Source organism: Taudactylus pleione, unplaced genomic scaffold (genome assembly GCF_031769625.1).
Source record: "Taudactylus pleione unplaced genomic scaffold, aTauple2 ptg000086l, whole genome shotgun sequence".
In the NCBI taxonomy this organism is placed as follows: domain Eukaryota; kingdom Metazoa; phylum Chordata; class Amphibia; order Anura; family Myobatrachidae; genus Taudactylus; species Taudactylus pleione.
In genome coordinates, this window is record NW_028284488.1 from 23,819,904 (window position 1) to 23,843,019 (window position 23,116).

General features: G+C 41.1%; 1 protein-coding gene across 2 annotated transcripts in view; it reads right to left on the bottom strand.

Annotated features, from left to right (window-relative positions):
* Positions 1-23,116, bottom strand: part of GRM3 (glutamate metabotropic receptor 3) — a 244,806-nt gene that overhangs the window by 144,129 nt on the left and 77,561 nt on the right. For both annotated transcript variants that reach the window (XM_088468926.1, XM_088468927.1), the window contains exon 2: positions 17,384-18,233. In XM_088468926.1, coding sequence (XP_088325052.1) covers positions 17,384-18,233 — 850 coding nt within the window. The remainder of the gene's footprint in view (positions 1-17,383; positions 18,234-23,116) is intronic.

Sequence of the window (23,116 nt, forward strand, 5' to 3'; positions counted from 1 at the left end):
GCATCTGGGGTCACCGCTAGCTGTGACCCCAGATGCCCACCAGCATCCCCGGATCAGTACCGGCGTTCTGGTACCGGCGGGGTGTAGGGAAGACAGCATGGACGTCAGGACTGACTGTCCATGCTGTTCATCCAGATGTGCAGCCACAGCTGCATGAAGAAAAAGCTTCAGGGGCTCTTCTAGCCCCCACTCCAACAGGTGCACCCGACTCCGGCCGGGCACCAAACTAAACTGAGGTGCCTTGGCCCGGGGGCGGGGTATAGGAGGGGGACCTAGTGCATCCTGGGAGGCTGAAAGCTTAACTCTTTGGTGCCCTGCGACTGACGTCACACCTATACCCCAAGGTATCCTGTGGATACCCTATGGACCCTGAAGTAGAAATCCAATTTCAAGGAGAGAGAGATCCAGCCATGTCGTCTCTGACTCAGAATAGGACGGACAGCTGCAAAAATGTGTATATTCGCTTCTGCGCATGTGCTGTATGCAAAACCTCACTTTGCATCCGTGAAGAGAAATCTGTTTGACAAAGAATCAGGTTCCAGTTTCCATCTCATCCAGCTGTTGTGAAAGTACTAGAGATGAGCAGGTCCGGTTCTCTGGGAACCGGACCCACCCAAATTTCAAGGATCCGGGTGGATCCAAGACATAGCTCGGATCTCCCTGCCTGCCCCAAATCTCTAATTGAGGCAAAACCTCGCTATCCTGCTGTCGGATCTCGAGGTTTTGTCTCGAGCGGTCATTTTAGAAAGTCCCATTAAATTCAATGGGCTTAACGCTTACTGGCTGAAGAGCTGTCTGTCACGGCTCTCAGCCAATCAGAGTTAAGCCCATTGAATTCAATGGGCACAGGAAGGAAGGAAGATGCCGCCCATCCCCCTTGCCTGACAGCGCCGGCACCCCCTGCTGCTGACACTGCCGGCACCCCCGCTGCCGACACCTCTGCTGCCGACACTGCTGGCATTCTGCATTGAGGACACCATCAGAACCCATGCACTGCCGACACCACCAGGACCCCCACACTGAGGACACCACTGGCACCCCCGCTTTGCCGGCACCCTGCACTGAGGACACTGCCAGCACCGCTGCCCCACGTACTGAGGACACCGTCAGCAACCCTACACTGCTAGCACTCCCACACTGAAGACACAACTGGCACCCCTGCACTGCCGACACTGTCAGAACAGATGCACTGAGGACACCGCTGGCACCCTCGCTTTGCCGACACCGCCAGCACCCTGCTCTGAGGACACTGCCAGCACCCCCACACTCCCCACGTACTGAGGACACCATCAGCAACCCTACACTGCTAGCACTCCCACACTGAAGACACAACTGGCACCCCTGCACTGCCGACACTGTCAGAACAGATGCACTGAGGACACCGCTGGCACCCTCGCTTTGCCGACACCGCCAGCACCCTGCTCTGAGGACACTGCCAGCACCCCCACACTCCCCACGTACTGAGGACACCATCAGCAACCCCACACTGCCGCCACTCCCACAACGAGCGCACCCCCGCACTGCCGACACTGTCAGCACCCCTGCACTGTGGACACCGCTGGCACCCCACTCTACCGGCACCCTGCACTGAGGACACTGCCAGCACTCCCACTCTGCCAACACGCCACACTGCCAACACTGCCGACACCCCCGCATTGAGGACACCACTGGCACTCTCGCATTGAGAACACCACCAGCACCCCGCACTGCCGATACTGCTGTCACAGTAAGTGCACTATTGGTGTATCCAACACACATTGTATAACACACTGTATTCGACCCGCACTGTATTCAACCCACTCTGTATCCAACCTGCACTATATCAGACCTGCACCAGCCTCAGACTGGCCCAGCTGATTCTAGACTTGCCCACTATTAAAGGAGGGCGGGGTCTAGCCTAGGTCGCCACCACCGCCATTTCCTATAACCTTACATAGCCGTCTGCAGCTGCTACTGCAAGCGGCAGGTTCCGTCTGACTCATTGTAAAGAGTGGTCAGTCACCGAGGTGGAAGGGACTACGTTTCCCACAAACCCTTGCGGAACTTCCCTTTGATGGATCATGGATTATACAAAGGTTGTTGTCGTCGGCAGGAGCAGGGAGTGACCAGCAGGATACAACAAAGTCAGCAAGCAACAAGCATAGGCAGGTGCACTTCTCTCTCTCAGTCTATACAGCAGGCTCCTCCCATCTGGCCTCCTCCATCCCCTGCACTCAGAGACCCGAGGAGCTGCAGCCAGAGTCAGACTACAGTAATGATTTAAGTGTGATCTCCTGATTAAGCTGCCGGATCATTGCTAACTTCTTCTACTGTGTGTGTGTGTGCGTATCTGCTAAGACTGCATGTGAGTCTGAGTGCTGAGACTACATGTGTGTTTGTATGTGTGCTGAGACTGCATGTGTGTTTATGTATGTGTGTTGAAACTACATGTGTGTTTGTATGTGTGCTGAGACTGCATGTTGTTTATGTATGTGTGCTCAGACTACATGTGTGTTTATGTATGTGAGCTGAAAGTACATGTGTGTTTGTATGTGTGCTGAGACTGCATGTTTATGTATGTGAGCTGAAAGTACATGTGTGTTTATGTATGTGTGCTGAGACAACATGTGTGTTTATGTATGTGTGCTGAGACTACCAGGTATATTTACTAAAGTGAGAGTTTTTAGAAGTGGAGATGTTGCCCATAGCAACCAATCAGATTCTATGTAACATTTAATTAGCACCTTCTAGAAAATAATAGCTAGAATCTGATTGGTTGCTATGGGCAACATCTCTACTTCTAAAAACTCCCAGTTTAGTAAATGTACCCCTACATGTGTGTTTATGTATATGTGCTGAGACTGCATGTTGTGTGTTTGCTGAGAATGCATGTGTGTTTGTGTGGAGACTGCATGTTGTGTGTTTGCTGAGAATGCATATGTGTCTGTGTGTGGAGACTTCATGTTGTGTGCTGAGACTGCATGTTGTGCATGTGTGCTTAGACTACATGATGTGTGTGCATGTGTGCCGGGACTCTGCAGGTGTGCATGTGTGCCGGGACTCTGTGGGTGTGCATGTGTGCCGGGACTCTGTGGGTGTGCATGTGTGCCGGGACTCTGTGGGTGTGCATGTGTGCCGGGACCCTGCGGGTGTGCATGTGTGCCGGGACTCTGTGGGTGTGCATGAGTTCTTGGGACTTGTGTGTGCACATGTGTGCTGAGGTTACATGAGTGTGCGCCTTAAAAGCACTCAGTCATTAAGACTATACCGTCCTGCTGGAGCAGTTATTTCATGCACATGGCAACCCTGGCATATCAGAAATTGGAAAGGTAAAAAAAAAAGTCCAATCTACATGCATTTAAAGAAATATGTATATTGTAACAAATTACACTTTCTACTGGTTTACTGTATTTTAAAAAGAAAAAGTTTCACTGTTCACATCCCTTATATATTGATTCTCAGACTAGAATAGGGTGGTAGTGTGCTGTATTTACTTGTGCAGTGTGTGAGGTCTGGGGAGGAAGACAACAAGGAGGAGGGTCCAGGGAGCCACAGCTGCACCCAGCAGAGTGAATGGCATAGAAAACCCCTTAAATGAAGCCAAGGCTAGTAGTTTTTGGGGAATCAGCACTTAGGGTGAAATGCTTAAGTTTAATTTACCTGGTTGGTAAGAAAAAATCCAGGTCCTGCTGCATGGGCACTACTCTGCCGGGAAAAGGGTCCGTGATTGCCCCCCAACACACCTCCCCCTGGATCCTTTACTGTTCCTACTAACCCTGATCCTATTGCTGGTTGCCAGTAATCTGGCCACAACTACTCACTTCCCTCTCCCCCATTGTTGTACACATTCTGTAATGTTAGATCTGTGCAACAAACTGGCCTCCATTCATATTTTTTTCATCTTTAGTTTCCTAAAGTTATCTCTGCCCACACCCCTCCAGTTGATGACCACACCTATGTAATGGCTGGTCACACCCCTTCAGTGGGCCCCTTCTGTTGCATTTCCCTTCATGCCCTTCATGCCCCAGTCTGACACTGACCTGCACTGTATCCCACCTGCACTATAAACGGCACTGTATCTAACCCGCACTATATCAGACCCACACTATATCTGACCTGCACTGTAACCGACTCACACTGTATCCAACCCACACTGTATCCAATACTATATCAGACCTGAACTGCATCCAACCCACTATGTATCCTGCACTGTATCCGACCCTCACTGTATTCAACCCACACTGTATCCGACCTGCGCTATAAACTGCACTGTATCCGACCCGCACTCTAACCTACTCACACTGTACCCTGCACTGTATCCAACCTGCACTGTATTCAACACATTGTATAACACACTGTATCCGGCCTGCACTGTATCGAACCCGTACTGTATCCCGCACTATATCAGACCCCCACTGTATCCCACACTGTATCTAATCTGCACTGCACCCAATCTACACTGTGTTCCGCACTGTATCCGACGCACACTGTATCACACTGTATCCGATCCGCACTGTACCCTGCAATGTATTCCACCTGCACTGCATCGCACTGTAACTGACTCACACTGTATCCGACCCGCACTGTATACGACCCGCACTGTATCTGACATGCACTGTATCTGACCCGCACTGTATCTGACCTGCAGGTAAGGAGCACTGTTTTTAATGGTTGGGTAGATTTGGGGGAACTGCTCAACAAAAATGCTGATTGATCTAGGCTTTACATGGGTCATTCATCGGTGGCCCAGCTCCCCCAGTAGGAAAATACAGATTGGGCACTGAGAATAGGCATGTGCTGGGGGCATTTGCACTTGTGTAGGGGACATTCATGTCTGCTGTTGCTATTTACACATGGTTTAGGGTTTTTTGTTTGCTGGTTGTTAACTACAACTAATTGTTTTGAGCAAGGATATTCCACGTACGATTTTTAGTACATTTCTGTGTTGTATTGTTTTCTATTGAACGTAGTTGTGAGTGGGTTTGGCCTATGTTGGTGAACAATATTGTGTGAGGTGGTCAAAATTGCTGGAAACGAGTGGAAATTAATGTTATTGAAGTTAATAATACTGTAGGAACAAGAAAAAGCCCACATTATGTGATTTTAGCTGTTTTTAGCAATCCTTTAAAAAAAAATACAGATCCAAAACCAACACCAAAACAAAAACACGTAAAGGCGGTTTTGGCAAAACCAAATCCAGATCCAAAATACGAAGGAGATACAGATCCAAAACCAAAATACGGGAGTAGCCACACACCCCTGGAAACTACAAGTCCCAACAAGCTTTAACAGTTTATGTGGGAGGGTATGCTGGAACTTGTAGTTTCACTGCAGCTGGAGAGCCACAGGTTGGCCAGGGCTGAGCTAGCTGATTCAGTCTCTGCCTTTAAAAATATTACCTAAGTAAATTTTAAAGGATAAGAGTGCAAAATAGACTGTAACGCTATAGTACAGTGTTTATAGCACTTATCACACCAGCAGTTCCTGGGTCAAGCATTCTGAGTCCTCAGTCTGTGTCCCATTCCCCAAAAATCAATTAATCCTTCACAGTTCAAGATAGATGTCAGGTTTATGACAAAGGTCTGCCATAAAGAGAGATGTATATATTCTTACAAAAGAGTGCATAGAGGAAATAATTGTTGGTAGAATTGGATTGGTATGATTTCATGCCATTCACAATGCTGACAATGAGATTGTTTGCAGCATAATGTCGAGCACGGTATGCTGGCATGGTAGTTAAGTTATTTAAAACATTATATTGTGTCGGCTCTATAACTTTAAACATTGTAAATGTCAGCAATTTAACTACTGTACCTCCAGATTGAATAGTTTTTATTTTTGTTCATTTGAGAGAAAAATCCATGAAGTTGACTTAGGGGCATATTTATTAAGTTAATGCTGTCCTCAAACCACTTGGAAACAGCTGTTTCCCCATGTTTATGGACAGAGTTAAATATTACCAGTACAGTATGTAACACAATTGAAAGTAGGAAATATCAGAATATCTTCTGCACAGATCATATTGAAATCCCACACAGATTGACGGAAACTGGTAATTCTACAAAAATACACAATGGACATCGCTGTAGGACTTCTATCGATGCTCAAATCTGGTGGTTAGTGAAAACAGCATTTTTAGACAACAATCCAACAGTAATGTCCATTGGATTGCAATAGACGACAAAACCGATCCTTAGTAAATTTACCCCTAGGAGAGGTGCTTGTTTTAATTCAGACAATCTTTTCCTATCACTATAATTGTGCTTTAGTTAAAATAAATTAATAATTAAATGTTATGTGGACTCCAAATGTAATGCTTATGTTGTGGTATTAGTTCTACATTAGTTATGCATGACCAGATTGTGCATTTTAATGAATTGTGTTCTCCAGCTGTTGATTCTCTCCAATTTTTTGTCTCCTCAATCAGTTTTATAACTGTGCTGTGTTGGAGCTTATTTTTAAAAGTTCCAACAAATAAGTTTTGAAAAAGCTAAGCAAAACTAAACTGTATGATATACATATGTGTTTTCTCCTGTTTAATGCTTTTATCAGTTTCTTTTAAATAAGGAGGACAACAACTTTGTTTAAGTAAATCCATTTTTACACTTATATGGTAATTCAATAATCTTAAGATTCTGGTTGTTCCACTTACTATTTTTCAGATAAGGATAGCACCCTGGAGACAGATAAATACTCTTAGACTGTTACTTTTTAAGAGATGGAATTTCATATTTTTGACAGTACTTTTTATCTGTAATTTTTACACTATATTTAGTGACATACAGTGGGTAAAATAAGTATTAAACACATCAACATTTTTTCAGTAAATATATTTGTAATGGGGCTATTGTAATGAAATTTTCACCAAATGTCAGCAACTGTCAATGCAATCCACACATGCAAAGAAATCAAACCATAGATGTCCATAAATTAAGTTATCTGTAATAACTTGAAATGACACAGGGAAAAAGTATTGAACACATGAAGAAAGGGAGGTGCAAAAAGGCATGGAAAGTCAAGACATACATCAGTAATTAGAAAGCAATCCTGCCCCTTGGCAGTGCAAATTAATGTAAGCTGGTTCAGTCCCAGCTGATGGCCTATAAAAAGATGTCTCATTACCAAGGTGTCACACAAGAAACATCCCATGATGGGTAAAAGCAAAGAGCTCTCTCAAGACCTTCGCAACCTTATTGTTGCAAAACATACTGATGGCATTGGTTACAGAAGGATTTCTAAACTTCTGAATGTTCCAGTGAGCACTGTTTGGGCCATTATCCAGAAGTGGAAAGAACATAATTTCACCATAAACCGGCCATGACCAGGTGCTCCTCACAAGATTTCTGACAGAGGAGTGAAAAGAGTTATCAGAAGAGTTGTCCAAGAGCCAAGGACCACTTCTGCAGTGCTTCAGAAAGACCTGGAATTAGCAGGTACAATTGTTTCAAAGAAAACAAGTATTGCACTCAACCGCTATGGCCTGTATGTGCGCTCACCACGCAAGACTGCATTGCTAAAGAAAAAGCATGTTGAAGCTCATTTAAAGTGTGCTGCACAACATTTGGACAAGCCTGTGAAATACTGGGAGAATATAGTCTGGTCAGATGAGACCAAAATTTTACTCTTTGGATGCCATAATACACACCATGTTTGGAGGAGAAATGGCACTGTACATGACTCCAAAAACACCATACCAACAGTGAAGGTTGGAGGTGGGAACACCATGGTGTGGTGCTGTTTTTCAGCATACGGTACTGGCATACTTCATATGGTTGAAGGAAGGATGAATGGAAAACTTTACAGAGACATTCTTGATAAAAATCTGCTGCCTTCTACCAGGATGCGGAAGGTGAAATGAGGGTGGACATTTCAGCAAGATAATGATCCCAAACACACAGCCAAGGACACTCTCAATTGGTTTCATAGAAAATAAAGCTGCTAGAATGGCCCAGCCAATCACCTGACTTGAATCCGATTGAAAATCTATGGAAAGATCAGAGTTCGTAGAAGAGGCCCACGGAACCTTCAAGATTTGAAGACTGTTTGTATGGAAGAATGGGCCAAAATCGCACCTGAGCAATGCATGCGACTAGATTCTCCATACAGGAGGCATCTTGAAGCTGTCATTTCCAACAAAGGCTTTTGTACGAAGTATTAAATAAATTTCAGTAAGCGAGTTCAATACTTTTTCCCTGTATCGTTTCACATTATAACACATAACTTAATTTATGGACATCTATGGTTTGATTTCTTTGCATGTCTGGATTGCATGGGTTGTTGTTGCTGATATTTGGTGAACATTTCATTACAATAGCCCCATTACAAACATATTTACTGAGAAAAATGTTGATGTGTTCAATACTTATTTTAACCGCTGTAAATAATGCTTGAAACTAACTAAACTTTCAACAGTTTTAATTGGGAATATTTAATTGACTTCAATTTATTCTTTGTATTGTCTTTTTTTATGTGATTTCTGTTTATGAATGAATGCCATTATAAACTGTTGAGAAAATGAATTTTCTCACACTGAATAAAAATATATTGCCGTTGCTGGAGTCCATTGGAGGACACCTGTTGGTCTATATACATATCCGTACTGCAGAACTGTACACCCTGCAAACAGAGTTCATGGTAAAAAAATAAATAGAATATTTTCGAGGCTGCTTGACAGTGACATGTTTTTCAGTAGAAATGTCCTTACCATATGTAATGCACTATGCTTCACTAAGCTATGATGTTTAGTATTACAGATGTCCTATCCATTTTTATATTTATAGTGAAATGGTCCATTGACTAAAGTTGCTTGGGAGCATCATGGTAAAACAAATATTATTTTATAGATTTAGTGCAAATTGCCCATGATTTCATTTTTTCTAATAAGTTAAAGGACTATAAACCTATCCACAGAATATAATTAAATATGCTATTTTTTGTCTATAAATTACAGTTTAGCTATACAAATATAATAAGAATGTTGTGTCTGTCTGTTTAATCCAAGTTGGTGCAAAAACTACTGAACCGATTTTCATGAAAACATCATTTTATAGTGGGAACTCCTAGAAATAACCTGCAGTTTGTTTCATCTCGATCCGTCAAGTTAAAGCTGAGCAATAACAAAAACAAAACTCATTGACATTATAAATGCAATCGATTATCAATACTTATTCATTTTGATATATAGGGGAAAAAATTATTTTGGTTTTTGGAAGAAAGTCAATGCGGAGTATACTAGCGACAGCCATTAACCATCGATGGTGTATAACCATCGATGACCATTGATGGTGTGTGCCTGATGGCAGGCACTGATGTTGCCCCATGAATGGCAGCACCAGATGTTAACAAAACATCGGTGGTCCAGGTCCGATGGTCGCACTCTACACATACGCAAAACCCAACCATCAATGGCTGCATCATCAATGGTTTTCTAATGATGGTTCAAAACCATCGGTAATTGATGGTATACGCTTTGATGGTTATCACTACAGTATACCATACAAAATTGCTATTTTTATGGTATACTGCCTTTAAAAAAATAATTACAGATTTATAAAATCGTGTTGGATAAGTTCTAAATACACGTTCTTGACTCAATTCTATCATAAAAAAACCCAACAATTTCGGAGCGGTTTGTGGAAAAAAAAATTGTCAGTTAAGTGGTTAATTGGGGCTGTGAAAGAATGATATTCATATAGATGAGACAAGCATGACACCATCTCTTCTTACCTGCAGAATTGGAGAAAAGCAGGGAAGAGGCCTTCTCCTCCTAATTTTCTCCACTGCCCCAGCCTTCTCTGTTCTCCCCTCTCCCCAGCTGTCTTTCCTCTCAGTGCAGATAATTGAGTACACAGAGCAAATGCAAAAGATGTTTGAAATCACCTCGCTGAGACATCCCTTTATGGCAAGGCTGTCCCGACACTTAAAAAATATAAATATGGAGATAATTGCAAAGCGAAAAGCGGTGATTTGTTTTGGGCCACTTTTCGCTATGCTTTTAAAAAGTCTCCTTATTGCTTCTTTGTTTCCATTATCAACACACAGGTGCAGTTTCTTGTTCTAGTGTTGTGAGATTCTTCACTGACATCGGGATACTTTCAAAATGAGGCACATACATTATTTACAGTACTTCTATATTCAGTTGTATCATTCTGGTAAGTGTAGGGCAGACTGCACAGCTGAGGTAAAATTACCCTATTCTTTGAGGTCATATTACATAAAGAAAGATTCATATGAATCTGTTGGTGTCTATAGTTCTTTCTGGAAATTTTTGGTTTTAATGGTGATTCTTATCTGTGGCCATTGAGGTGAATATTCTAGTTTCCTGTTTTCTATACTTTCTTTCTTGAAGCTTTATAATTTATTTATTTATTAACAGTTTCTTATATAACGCAGCATATTCCGTTGGGGTGTGCTTTACAACTGGATCATTAGTAGAACAAAACTGGGTAATAACAGAGATATATAGGTTAGAAGGCCCTGCTCGCAAGCTTACAAAATTTATAATTATTGGCAATTTAACAAACTGCAGAACACATACAGTGCATGCCACAATAAGTATATACCTCCCAACATTTAATATTTCCAAATTGGGAGTATGACAGTTGTGGGGTCATAATTGTGTCATGTTAGGGGTGTGTGCACGTCACAATTTTGCATAATGCCACAAGGGGCATGTTCAATGCTTTTAACGGTCTTCCCCAACCCACTTCCGTTACCTAAAAACACACTTGAACTGCAATGCACACCAAAGACAGGGACATCATTCACAACTTTTCATTAACTGGGACAAACATGGCACTGGCAATAGTGCAAAGATGTCACCTAAGAGTGGTAGTGTCCCATGGAAATCAGTACAACTTAGACAAGTGAATAAATGAAAAAATATTATCGTCACGGTACCCAGCTCGCCACATACTGTCATTTTCATACTCTGCCAATGAGTGTTTCATTTACAGTAATCTCTGAGCACGCAATCGCTACCAGAGGCCACGATGGTAGTATATAACTCATAAAAAGAAAAAACTAACTTGGGAACGTTAGACAGACCACCACTTGCTGCAACATGGTGTGAGAACAGGAACAAGTGAGGGGTCATATCAAAGTACATGTAAAACACACAATTATAAATATCTAATTATTTTCTATGTTCACGAACAAGCTGGCAGCCATTTGAAGAGAAAAATATTGTTTTAAAATGTTAACAGTTGTCAAAGTAACACATTTGTTTACATTCTTGTGATGAGATATGAAAATGTTATAACACCTACTCATTATCTCCCACACACATTTACTGATGTTTTGTCACACCATATATATTTATTGTACCATATTAACATTAAAAACAGTTCTTATTTTTACTACAGACACAGTATATCACTATACAGATAAGATCAATATAAAATTAAAGAAACTGATGCCATTACCAATAATTGGTCCAATGACAAAACATTCATGTATATTTGTACCTTATTGCTAACAGGGTGCTTAGAGTTTTTACTCTGATTAGCTGATGTGATTTATCTGATATTACTAGATAAGCATGTGACATTCCCAGGGTCTGCACTTTTTCCATATAGTGTACATTGGGAGTGTCGCTGCTCATGTACTTGCAGCAATACGAGTATTCTCACATACCCTCCTCTCCATACCGCTCTGAAGAACTCACAGATGTTTTAATATGCAGAGCTGGTTACCATGTGGTGACGACGGGGGAGATTTAATAAAGCTTGGAGAAAGATAAAATTAGAGATAAATAGCACCAACCAATCAGCTCCTAACTGTCACTTTACAGGCTGTGTTTGAAAAATAACAATTAGGAGCTGATTAGTTGGTGCTATTTATCTCCAATTGTATCTCTCTCCAAGCTTTATTAAGTCTCCCCCATAAGCCTGTACTCTAAGCTCTTCAGTGGGTGTACACTAAGTTAATGAAAGAAACATTAATACTTTGGTCATTATTTAATTAGGCATATTCCAATTTTTTGGTGCAATATAAGAAGTTCTGTATTGCTCATATACACCAATAATGAATCTATACCTAGATTTTTGTGTATCCTAGTTATGGGTATAGTCAGGGCTGGCGCTACCATTAGGCAGCTTTAGGCAGCTGCCTAGAGCACTGGCCACTGGAGGGCGCCACTGAGCCACCCCCAAAAAAAGTCTCCTTTTACTTGACATTGGCGGCCAGTAGGGTCGGTGGGCTGATGCGCAGTAGAGGTTGTCGGTGGGCAGTAGGGTTGGTGGGCTGAGGCGCTGTGGGGCCGAGTGGCTGCCTGTGTCAGCCGAAGGACTTTTTTTTATTTAAATGGTGGCCCCGCCCACAATAGTGTGGCTCTTAATGCATGTCAGGCCCCTGTCATAGCGAGCAGAGTGGCCAGAGGAGCTCTCAACATTGAGACAGAGCTCCTCATCACTCCACCGGCGGAGAGACCGCTCACAGCAGCTCCCAGTCCAGAGTCACAGGAATGTCTCCTGGCACTGTTCCCCGCAGATACCAGGAGCAGCGCTCACAGGAAAGCCCCCACACCCAGCTACAGTAGGAGCAGGTAACTGGCCTGGGGGGTCCTGGCCCCTGGACCCAGGGGTGCTACTTTTATTACAAGTGACAACATGTCTTTCCACCTATCTTCTCCTGCGCCTGACAGCCTTTGCCCCAACCCTCCTCACTTGCGTGTGACAGACAGCCTGTCCTCTCCTCTCCCAGTCCCCTGCGTGTGACAGCCTAGCCCACCCCTTTCTGCAAGAGACAGCATGCCTCCCCCATCTCTATTACATGTGTCAGCCTGTTTCCCCCTTTCATAATTAAGTGGCAGCCTGCCTCCCTCCCCTGCGTGTGATGTCTTGCCGTCTGTCCCCCTCTCAGCTGCAAGTAACAGCTTCCCCATCCATTCCGACTGTACATAGCAGCCTTTGCCTACTATACTCTCCATGTGTATATCCCCTCCCCGACTACCCTTACTCTTCCCTGCATGTGATATATTATGTCTCTCACCTCCTGTGTCTCCTCCCACTTATGTGTTAAAGGTTTTTGTCCACATTACCTACCCCTAATATTCTACATCTTCCACTGTGACAGCCTGTCTCCTCTCCTATCCCTCTAACCCTGTGTATAACAGTCACTCACTGTGTTGTGTGTCCTCTCTTGCTTTTGACATATTGTGAATCCCACACCTAGTGTCCCCTCCACTCCCACTTACGTGTGACAGCTTCTTTCTTCTGTCTAACTCTCAGCCCTTTTGCTAAACCAATATCTCCTCACCCTTCCCTGTGTGTGACAGCCTCAGTATGTGACAGACTACACCTCTGTCACCCCCATCCCTCTCCCTTCTCCTTCCTCTTCACATGTACAGTCTTTCCCTCTATCCACTTAGAATGTTGCAACCTCTTTCTTTGTCCTCCTTCTTTCTGTGACAGTCTGCACTATTCTTACCTTTCACTTGGCATTCCTCTGTCTCCCTCCTCCATCATCTTCACATGTTACAGCCTCTACAGCTGTTTTCCCCTCTATCCTGAGTGTGTTGCAGTCTCCCCCTTTCTCCCCTTTGCTCCCTTCTGCATGCTTTAGCCTCCCTACTTTCTCCCCTCTTGTGTGATAGCCTCTCCCTCTTTCTCCTAGTTTTTTGTTTTACATGCACACGCAATACTTACCCTCAATTAATAAGTTGTGTAATACGGTGTCCCTTGTATTTATTTTATAGAATCACATTGATGTTTATTTTTAATATATATCGCACCATGAGCTACCCATTATCTATTATGTGCTTTTTGTACTGTTTGGCAGGCACTGAGGTGATATCTGTTTGGGGTGGTGGTCACTGCGATGCTGTCTGTCTGGTACTGCGGACATTAGGATGCTGTTTATGCTGTACGGCAGCCACAGGGATGCTGTCTGTATGGTATGATGTTCACTGGGATGTTGCCTGTCCTCTATGACAGTCACTACATGATGCGTCTATTGTATGGCGGTAACTGCAATGCTGTCTATATCTATATTTTATGATGGTCACTGTGTGCTGTATAGCATTGTGAATATCAGTATATAACGTGGTGGTTGTGTGAGGGACCCAGGGGGTGCTTTTTGCTTTTGCATCAATTTGCTTTAATCTATTTTGCTACAATATCCTTTTAGGGTAGGAGCCCCTATCTAAAGTAGGCAGCATTAGGTGTGTGCACCAAGACAGTACAGTCAGGTATTCTATATTGGATTATCACAACTTTCTTCCAGCAAGACAACTAACTGTCAAAGACCTGTATCCACAGGGGAGCAAGGGCAGTATTATGTTGTTTCGCCAAGGGCGCCTAAATATCTTACACCGGCCCTGGGTATAGTGTACTTGATTACAGTAGGGGTGTGTTCATACAAATGTGGCACAATTAGGCAATGAGGCATATTCAGATATGACACTTAAGAGGTGGATCTCTTGTGGTTACTGGATAGGTGATGCAGGGATACACAATGATAATGATGACCATCAGCAGCATTTTGGCTTCTCTAGCTCATAGTAGTTAATCCATTAGCATTGCTGCTATTTTATAACAAGTCATGGATGACTGTTCACATAATATTTCATGTCAGCTGAACTACTGCAGGAAAGAGGACTCTCATTGGGGTGTTTTAAAGGGTTAAACTACAAATTTTGGTATTATATATAATAGTCAAGACACTACTATTATCTTTTGTGTATATGACACATCCTTATATTATTCTTAAGATATGTCTGACTTAACATACGCACGAGTGTGCTTTTTTTTTTGCTTAAGCCTCTTTTCTATGTACAGTATCCTCAGTGTCACAAAGGAATCAGTTCCAAATTAGCTCCTTTATGTTTAACAGATGTTAACATCAAAAGAACAGGTGGACAATTCAGTTCACCTGTGGTGAGCAAGAAAAAGGTTAACATACAATATTCTGCCAGGGGGAAGGGGGTGTACAAGTTTGCATTGTTGTATAGCAGCATACCTTCCATCTGTACCAGTTGTACCGTTTTGGAACGTACAGAAGCTCTCTCTGTGCAGTTGAATAATACTAGGTAGGTTATCCACCTACGTGTAGCCTCTCTCCTAAGGACATTTACATGTGGGCTTTTAGAAGAACAGCACCTGTTACATACATGGACAAAAGCTTGTGCTTGTGTTTTTGGTTTCAAGTTCAGCATTAGATGCTTGTTCTCAAAGCTTCCTTGCAACGTAATATACTAGTTACTTAATGAGTGTTAATGCCTGGGAATGCTGCAGGCGTCATTAAAACTGATGCATATCAAAGCAAAGCAATCCAAAGCGAATCCTTGCAGGAAACTATGGTTGCTTACATATTTTATTAAAGAATAGCTTTTGGAATATATGTCAAAGGTGTAAAATGGACACACATGTGTAGGAGACATAAATATCACTTTTTCTTCAAATGTTTCTTTTTCTATAGAAACTATGCAATGAGCTGCTGTTTCAGGTTTTAATACATTTTTAAGAAATGTGGTTATTGGTTTCCTTAGCCGCTTACTGACTGGAGAGTTGACACTCCTTTATGACAAAACACATGTTCATGGTTTGTAGATGTGCTGATTTCACTGGGAATTATTAAGAATATGTCATTTTTGAAAACATCCAGGACCGGGGATGAGAAAACAGTATTCTTTTATTTTTTTTAGCTGAGCCCCTATTTTATTCCCCACCAGAAAATATAGTTGTGTTATTATAATGTCCTGAATAATAGGTGCCCATTGCATATATCAGGTACACATCTGCTAGCTTTGTCGCTTATATTGAATTAACAACTGTTGCAAAGTTACTAGCTGTCTTCATTTAACATGAAGCACTCTTGTCAGGACACAATCTGTGCTAATAGTTTCCATATTGAGATACATTTTATTTATTGGCTTGTGCCAGTGATGTGCGGTCAGGTGAGGCAGGTTTGCAGAGCCATTCCTGTCATACTTAGGTATACTCTCATTTTTTCTTATCATTTTTATAGTTAAAACTTTGTAGAAACTATTATAAATATCTTCTTTGTATTATTCTAATCATTTTTATAGTCAAAACTTTGGAGTAAAAAGTCTATTATCAAAACTCACCAAATTTCCAGCACTATATACTGCTACTGCTGCACCTTTGTATAATACCCACATGAACCCTTGGGTTCATATATATATGTGTAAATCTGGCTCTGATATAACCAGTGCCTCCCCAGCCATGTCTTGTACTAGCCCTCCAATGAGTGTCTGTAAATTAATTATTTCATTTTTCCAGGGCCAGAATAGCAATGGGGCAGATGGAATACATTGCAGCATCCTCAATGAAAAAATTATGTATTAACAATAGCATAATAATATTTTCATATATTGGATGTGCAGATTTTTAATTGTTATGAATAAAAGCAATGAAACCACTTCTAAAGATCTAAAACAATGACAATATAGCTGGTCAGCAACTGTCTCATTCAAGGAAAATATTGAGCATTCCTTCACAAGATACTGAGCGTTTTCATAGAAGAATAAATGGAGTATAAGTGATTCCAGCTCCGGAATCATCAGGCTCTGTAGAAACTGGCTTTACACGCCAGAGAAACGCATCAAGATTGAGTTCACTGGATGAACCAGCCACTTATGTGGATAAAATTGTCAAAAACTCTGATGCTGGAATCATTTAAAAGTTTCAGTATCTTGTGAAGGAATGTTCATTAGTTCTCATGTACAGTATGAGATATGTACCATTTAGCTACACTTTTATTCCACTACAGTGAAAATGAGGAAAGTGGATCTCGAAGTAGATTAATGTTGTTAACTGTATAATGATTTAAAGCCTATGCATTACATATCTGAGAATATTATTATACTACTGTTAAAACTTATATTTGCCCTCTTTTAAATCCTGCATTTTATTATTTGTTTATATTGTGCAAAATATAATTTTTTTATTTGAATGGGAACATTATAATGTTTAATCGTATATTAGAGCAGATTATTTTTATTGCTTTTGGATATAATTGCCTAATGATATAAATGCTTTGATAGTAAGCACAGATTCAGAGCATAACCCTTTCATTTTCATTGGAGTCGATGACAGAAGAGTTGTCTCAAAATTAGATGTACGTATCTCTTGGTGTTTTATTTTTCATTCCATCTGTAAGAATAGTATGTTTTTTCCTTACATTTATTTTAATTATTTTATTGTGTTGTTTACATTCAGAAGGTATTGTAAGGAATCCAAGATACCATGCAAGTTTTAATTATGTAGAGTAAAATCTGTACAATGGACCATCATTGGGTCCATGTTTCCTATCCTACACCTTGGTTATAGATATTTTCAGACAAACAGATGGAATATTGACCATTAAAACAAATATAGCACATGAATTCAAATTATTTCATTCAAGTATGCTGAAAATAACAGTACTTCTCTTAAAGACTTACTTGTAAAGTTCACTTTCAGCAAATAGTCCTTGTAGAGTTTCTTACCATCTACGGTTTTCATGGCATCACACAGATGGGTGGTATTTGAGCACAGAGTCAATTGCATTTGATGCAGGGCATGTGCCATTGCATACACTGCATTGACCACAAACATTATTTTGGATTCTTGTTCATAATTAGAACTGTTGATATTTAGACGCTTGTCACACGGTTTTTCTGTTTTGTTGTGCAGACTACATTGAAACTTTTGTTGCCAAAAATCCTTAAACCAAGGATTGCGATGATTATTGTTGGGGTTAAGGCTTTTAAAATACTTATCAAATTCTTTAACAGGATGCGAAGCAAGTTCTAAAGTAATTGCCCCATACGCTATGTGTTCGTTGCCTTTTACAATACTTTCTTGAGCACCCCACCCATCACTGGCAATCCAAGTAAAAGAAGCGTTAAACCTATTGGCAGCAGCCAGAAGTTCTCTGGTATCATCACTCCGCATGAAAAGAACCACAACTTTTGCATTTGGCTTTTGTAATAGTTCTCTTATTGCATTGTCATAAGACTTTTTAATATTTGATCTCCCAACTTTTTCGGAAGTGGCAATGCAAATGTTTCTCATTCTTGCTTCTTGTTCAAAAGCTTCAATTCCTGTCTCCCCATAATCTCCTTCGGAGGCAACGGTAGATACATATGTCCAATTAAAGAAACGTAGGATTTCAGCCATGGCTTTTGCCTGATAGAAGTCTGGTGGCACTGTTCTTGCAAAGTAGTCATAGCGTGACTTGTCACTAAGTTTGGCACTGGTGGAAGCATAGCTTATTTGAGGGATATGGAAGAGTCTCAGCAAATTAGCAACCTGCAAATACAAAATTGGCACAGCATTAAGATAAAATACACTAAGGATATAGACAATACTTTAGCACAGTGTTTTCTGACTCATATTCTCAAACACAACTGGTTTAAGTATTTCCCTCTAATGATAAATTAAATACATGCTCAAAACATGAACTTTATGAGATAGTTGAAATATTAGAGCATGCTGGTTTTATTGTTGGAGTTGAAGCTGCTGCATCTCTTCCTCTGTCTAAATGGGCTGTAACTGTTAATTTTGCAGCAAACAGTAGTTATCACTGCTGGTACTAATTACCTAATAGTGTTGACTGTAGCTAAGAAACCTGCACCCAGCTTCCTGAGAGAGAGGAACCATAGAGTGAAAGCTTGCAGATTTTATAGAATCACTTTGATGATGCAGTGTTTCCAAATAAATAAAATACAGAAGAACCTTAGTTTAAAATTCTATTGTTGTAATATTGATGACAGACAGAATCTTTTGTTTAACAGCATAAAACATTACAGCCATTGATTCATGATTCTTATAATCTGACTTCCAAATTAACCGCTTCATATCTGGAAGTCATTTGTGCATACAAAACCAATGTTCATGTGTTTGCAATGCATCAGTCATACATGGAAAACATTTGTATTTCTTTATTTACCTTTAAAAAATCATGCATTTTTTTAAAACAGATAACCCCAGCCAACCTCATGATACTTAAAATGTTTATAGGTTTGAGCTTTGCAGACCAAGGGCCAGATTTAATTAGAGGAGAAAAGCCATAATTGGCGATAAAGTTTTGCCTATTGCCGCTTTTTGCCTGTTCGGAACTTATTTCCAAATTCAATTCCAGGTGGAATTTGCCTAAGCGGAAACTCAATGCAATGTAATAGGCGTAAAAGTTTTTACAATGAATTGCATGTGAAAACAAGTACAAAATCTTTATTTTGGGGTGCAAACATGGGGAAACGACTCAGAACCCTTAGAACAGTCCCCCAAAGGACAATTCTGGCAAAAAAATCCCCCTAAGAACACCCCAAAAAAGTACTGTCATTTTTCATGCGAAAAAGTAAAAAGTGGGGGGACAAGCATGAAAAATAGCGAATTAGACTTCTTGGGGGTCTGCAAGGATGGGTCAGGTGTTTTTAGGATTGCAGGTGCATGCCACAGGTGCGTTTTTGTGTTTTGACGTTTTATAAAAGTTCACTTTAGAGACATAAAAATATGCTAGCACCCATTTTCAAGTACCCCAAATTTGACTGGAGTACTTATTTTCTCCAAAAAAGTACTGCTTTATGTCATTGTTCACCCCTTATGCAAAGACTAAAATAACAAGCAAACAACTTAAGTACACCAAACACTTTTATTAGGGCTATTAGTACACATCTACATTGATTCCCTATGTTAGTGCATCTTTTTTTGGGGTACACACTGATTTCCCCAATTCTGACAGTACTTTCCACCTGTTCCGCATTCGCCGCTTTCCATTTTCGCCTGTTTAGGAATTAAATAAGGTGAAAAGCGGGGACGCGCGCGTAAAGCTTTCGCCTCTGAAACGGGCGAAGGAGGCGGAAAGTCGGACAGGCGAAACTTTTCAGACTTTTTGCCTCTAATTGAATACGGGCACAAGCTTCATATTTTAAATAGTATTTTTTTATGCTAAAAATAGTAATAGTACTAGTAATAGTAAAAGTAATGAATACTATAGCAAACATACAAGTGTAAAAATGGAATGAAATAGTATAATAATTAAATGTTAATGTATTCAAAAATATTATAGGACTTTCCATGATCTCCATGGTTAAGAATTTTTGTTGTCATTATTACTATATTAGTATTTTGGACCTGTCATATGCAGAATTGCTAGTTAGCATTGTTGTGTCGGCGTTGCAGTTTTTTCCCCTGTCTCTTATTTCTATTCCTCATGCCCACTCCCCATTTTCTTATCTCTAACCCTTGTCCCCACCATTTCACTGTCTCTGATTTCTGTCCCCCTCACCCCTGTCACCCTATATATCATCTCTGTGCCCCATATCTCCTTTTCCCTGACTTTGTCCCCCTCACACCCCAATCTCCTATCTCTATCTCCCTACCTCTAATCTATGTTCCCCTTATTCCCCCATCTCCCTGTCTCTCATCTCTATCCCTCTTACTCCCATATCTGCCTCTTTCTCTCATCTCTGTCCCCAGCAAACCATCCAATATCTTATGTCAGTTGCTAATGTCAGTCTTTCTCATTTCTAATTGATGCGTCCTTCTTTCACCTGTGAGTCTCTCTCATTTCTGTCACCAGTTTTCCCCTGGGGCATGGTGGGAAGCGCAGGGGGAGCACAATGTTAGGATAGGGCTGTTCCCTCCTGTCAGCATCTGAAGCCACTCTAGATAGGGGGAAGGGGGCAATGGTAAGGGGGTTGCTGGCTGCAGGTGTTGACAGGAAGGAACAGTTCTAACAGTTGTAGAGGGAAAAGAGAGAAGTTGGTTGGACAGCAGGAGAAGGCAAGTAACTTTGCAGTGCACATTGGCAAACCATGTTGCACTGCAGGTGGACAGATTTAAAATATACAGAGAGATTTAGATTTAGGAGGGGTGTGTCCAAACGCAAATCTAAATCATAGTGTAAAATAAATTTGTCCAACATTTGTGGGCTACATGTAAAAGCAGTCAGTATTTACCCATGCTGAAAAAATATGAAATGTATTCACAACATAAATTGCTACATTGTTTGTCCTGGTGCAAGTTTCTTGTTTTTGTTTTGCTCCAAACTCACAATCAGACCCTTTGTCTAAAAGTCTGCGAGCCAGTGAGAGCTGTGAGGGAAAGAAAGGGGCGGGACCACCCTGCAGCTATATACACATTTAAATAAATTAAATAATTATTTAGGATAAGAATAAGGTTTCCCTAGGGTTAGATTAACTTTATGACTGTAGCTTTATTTAAACAAATGAAAACACTACTACCTAGTGGCAGATAGGGAACTTAAAGTGACTCTGGAAAAAATAAATAAAATGGCCTTATGTATGTGGGGTCAATTAACTGTTGATAGGGCTAACTCAAATATAGGTGGTTAGCATATTGTTAATCTTAACCACAATGGTGGTAGGCAAAGCCAATACAACATGTAATGGTAGGCGGAGTCACAAATGTGGAAGTGTGTTATACGAGACAGATCCCACCAACATTTGGTTGGACACACTAGATCACATGACCATGCATTATTTCCCAATGGAAGCACACTTCAAGCCTGATCTAACATACAAATAGGCAAAACATTGTACTAGTAAGCAGAGAAAATAAAAGAAAGCACAGTCAGCACACCAGCGGGTATTACCCAAGGTTAGCACTGAAGTGATAATTATTAGGTCTGGGAAGTTACTATTGTGGCAACCATCAAATAGATCATTCTTATTAGGTTCTCACTGACAATCTCCCATTGATTATAAAGTCTCCTTAGCAGTGTAAAATAAATAAACACATTGCCTCTGACCACCTGTACCCAAAACTTCAGAGTGTTCCAACCATGGTACATGCCCTTATCCCCAACAAGAGATTTCACCTTCCTAATGCCGTCCGTACTTCTTGTAAGCAGATTTGGCTTTCAAAGATAAAAATCACTTCTTTTTAAATATTGTATAACAGTGATTACTTGTAAATACTAGCATAAATAATTCAACAAATGTTGATTTTTTTAAAAATTGCAATTCAACAAGATCATTCCTATGAATGCACCTTATGAAATGCATTTCAAGTAATACAAAGAAGGTATAATATATGAATGATAACTTGACCAATATTAGTGTGATACCCCAGAGCCTGGGTATAACCCCTGTGTAAGAGTGCCCTAAGAAACATATATAAAGGTGTAAAAAGGGTACATAAGCAGATTTCAATACATGGAAACATTTCCTGTCTGTTGTGTTTGCTATACTTATTTCTCCTGTATGGTATTTAGCACCCTGTGGGGAGTGCCCTTGTGTAAGTATTTTTATATAGTTTAGCCCAATATTGTGGACAAAAACATGTATATTCTCTGCACCAAGAAAGAGAACCAGGGGACTGGAGGGAGGTTATAAAAAGCCCAGCTCCCGAAACAGTGGCGAGTCAGCAGCAGGTCACATGACTCAGATCCTGCTGGAACCAGTTGGAGGGGGCGGAGTTGGACTGTTTTGTCAGGACAGAGGGTCCTGAGGTAACTGAGGACAGAGCAGGAGCTGCGCTATGGATGACATCTGTGAGAGCGGCAGTATGGAACGGCTAGCACATCTGAGGGGAGAGCCAGATCAGAAGGAGGTGATTCCTCAATGACAGACTGTTACCTCAGGAGAGCCACAAGCATCTGGAGAGGTCTGTAATGTCACACCTTCCCCATCACTCACCTCTTTCCTGCACCTACAGCTGACTGAACATACAGTAGTTCCCACTATTGATGTGAAGTACAGGGTGCAGCCCCCAGTCCTTCCCACTGCAGGATTGTGGTATACAGTGCTCATATTTCCCGGCCTGGTCACCGCAGCTATAGTGAGGAGAGTCAGCTATAAACTGTGTTATAAGTAGCTTTCAATTCTCCTCACCACAGTAATCAGGTGCATAAATATTGGGACATTGACAGAATTTTCATATTTTGGTGAACGGTGTAGGAATTACAACTGTTTCTATATGTGCCTCCCACTTTTTACGGGGCCAAAAGTAATGGGACTATCAACTCAAAAGCTATTTCATGGACAGGTGAGGGCTATTCCCTTGTTATTTAATTATCAATTAAGCAGGTAAAAGGTCTGGAGTTGATTCTAGGTGTGACATTTGCATTTGGAATCAGTTGCTGTCGACTCTCAATATGAGATCCAAAGAGCTGTCACTATCAGTGAAGCAAGACATCATTAGGCTGAAAAATCAAAACAAACCCATCA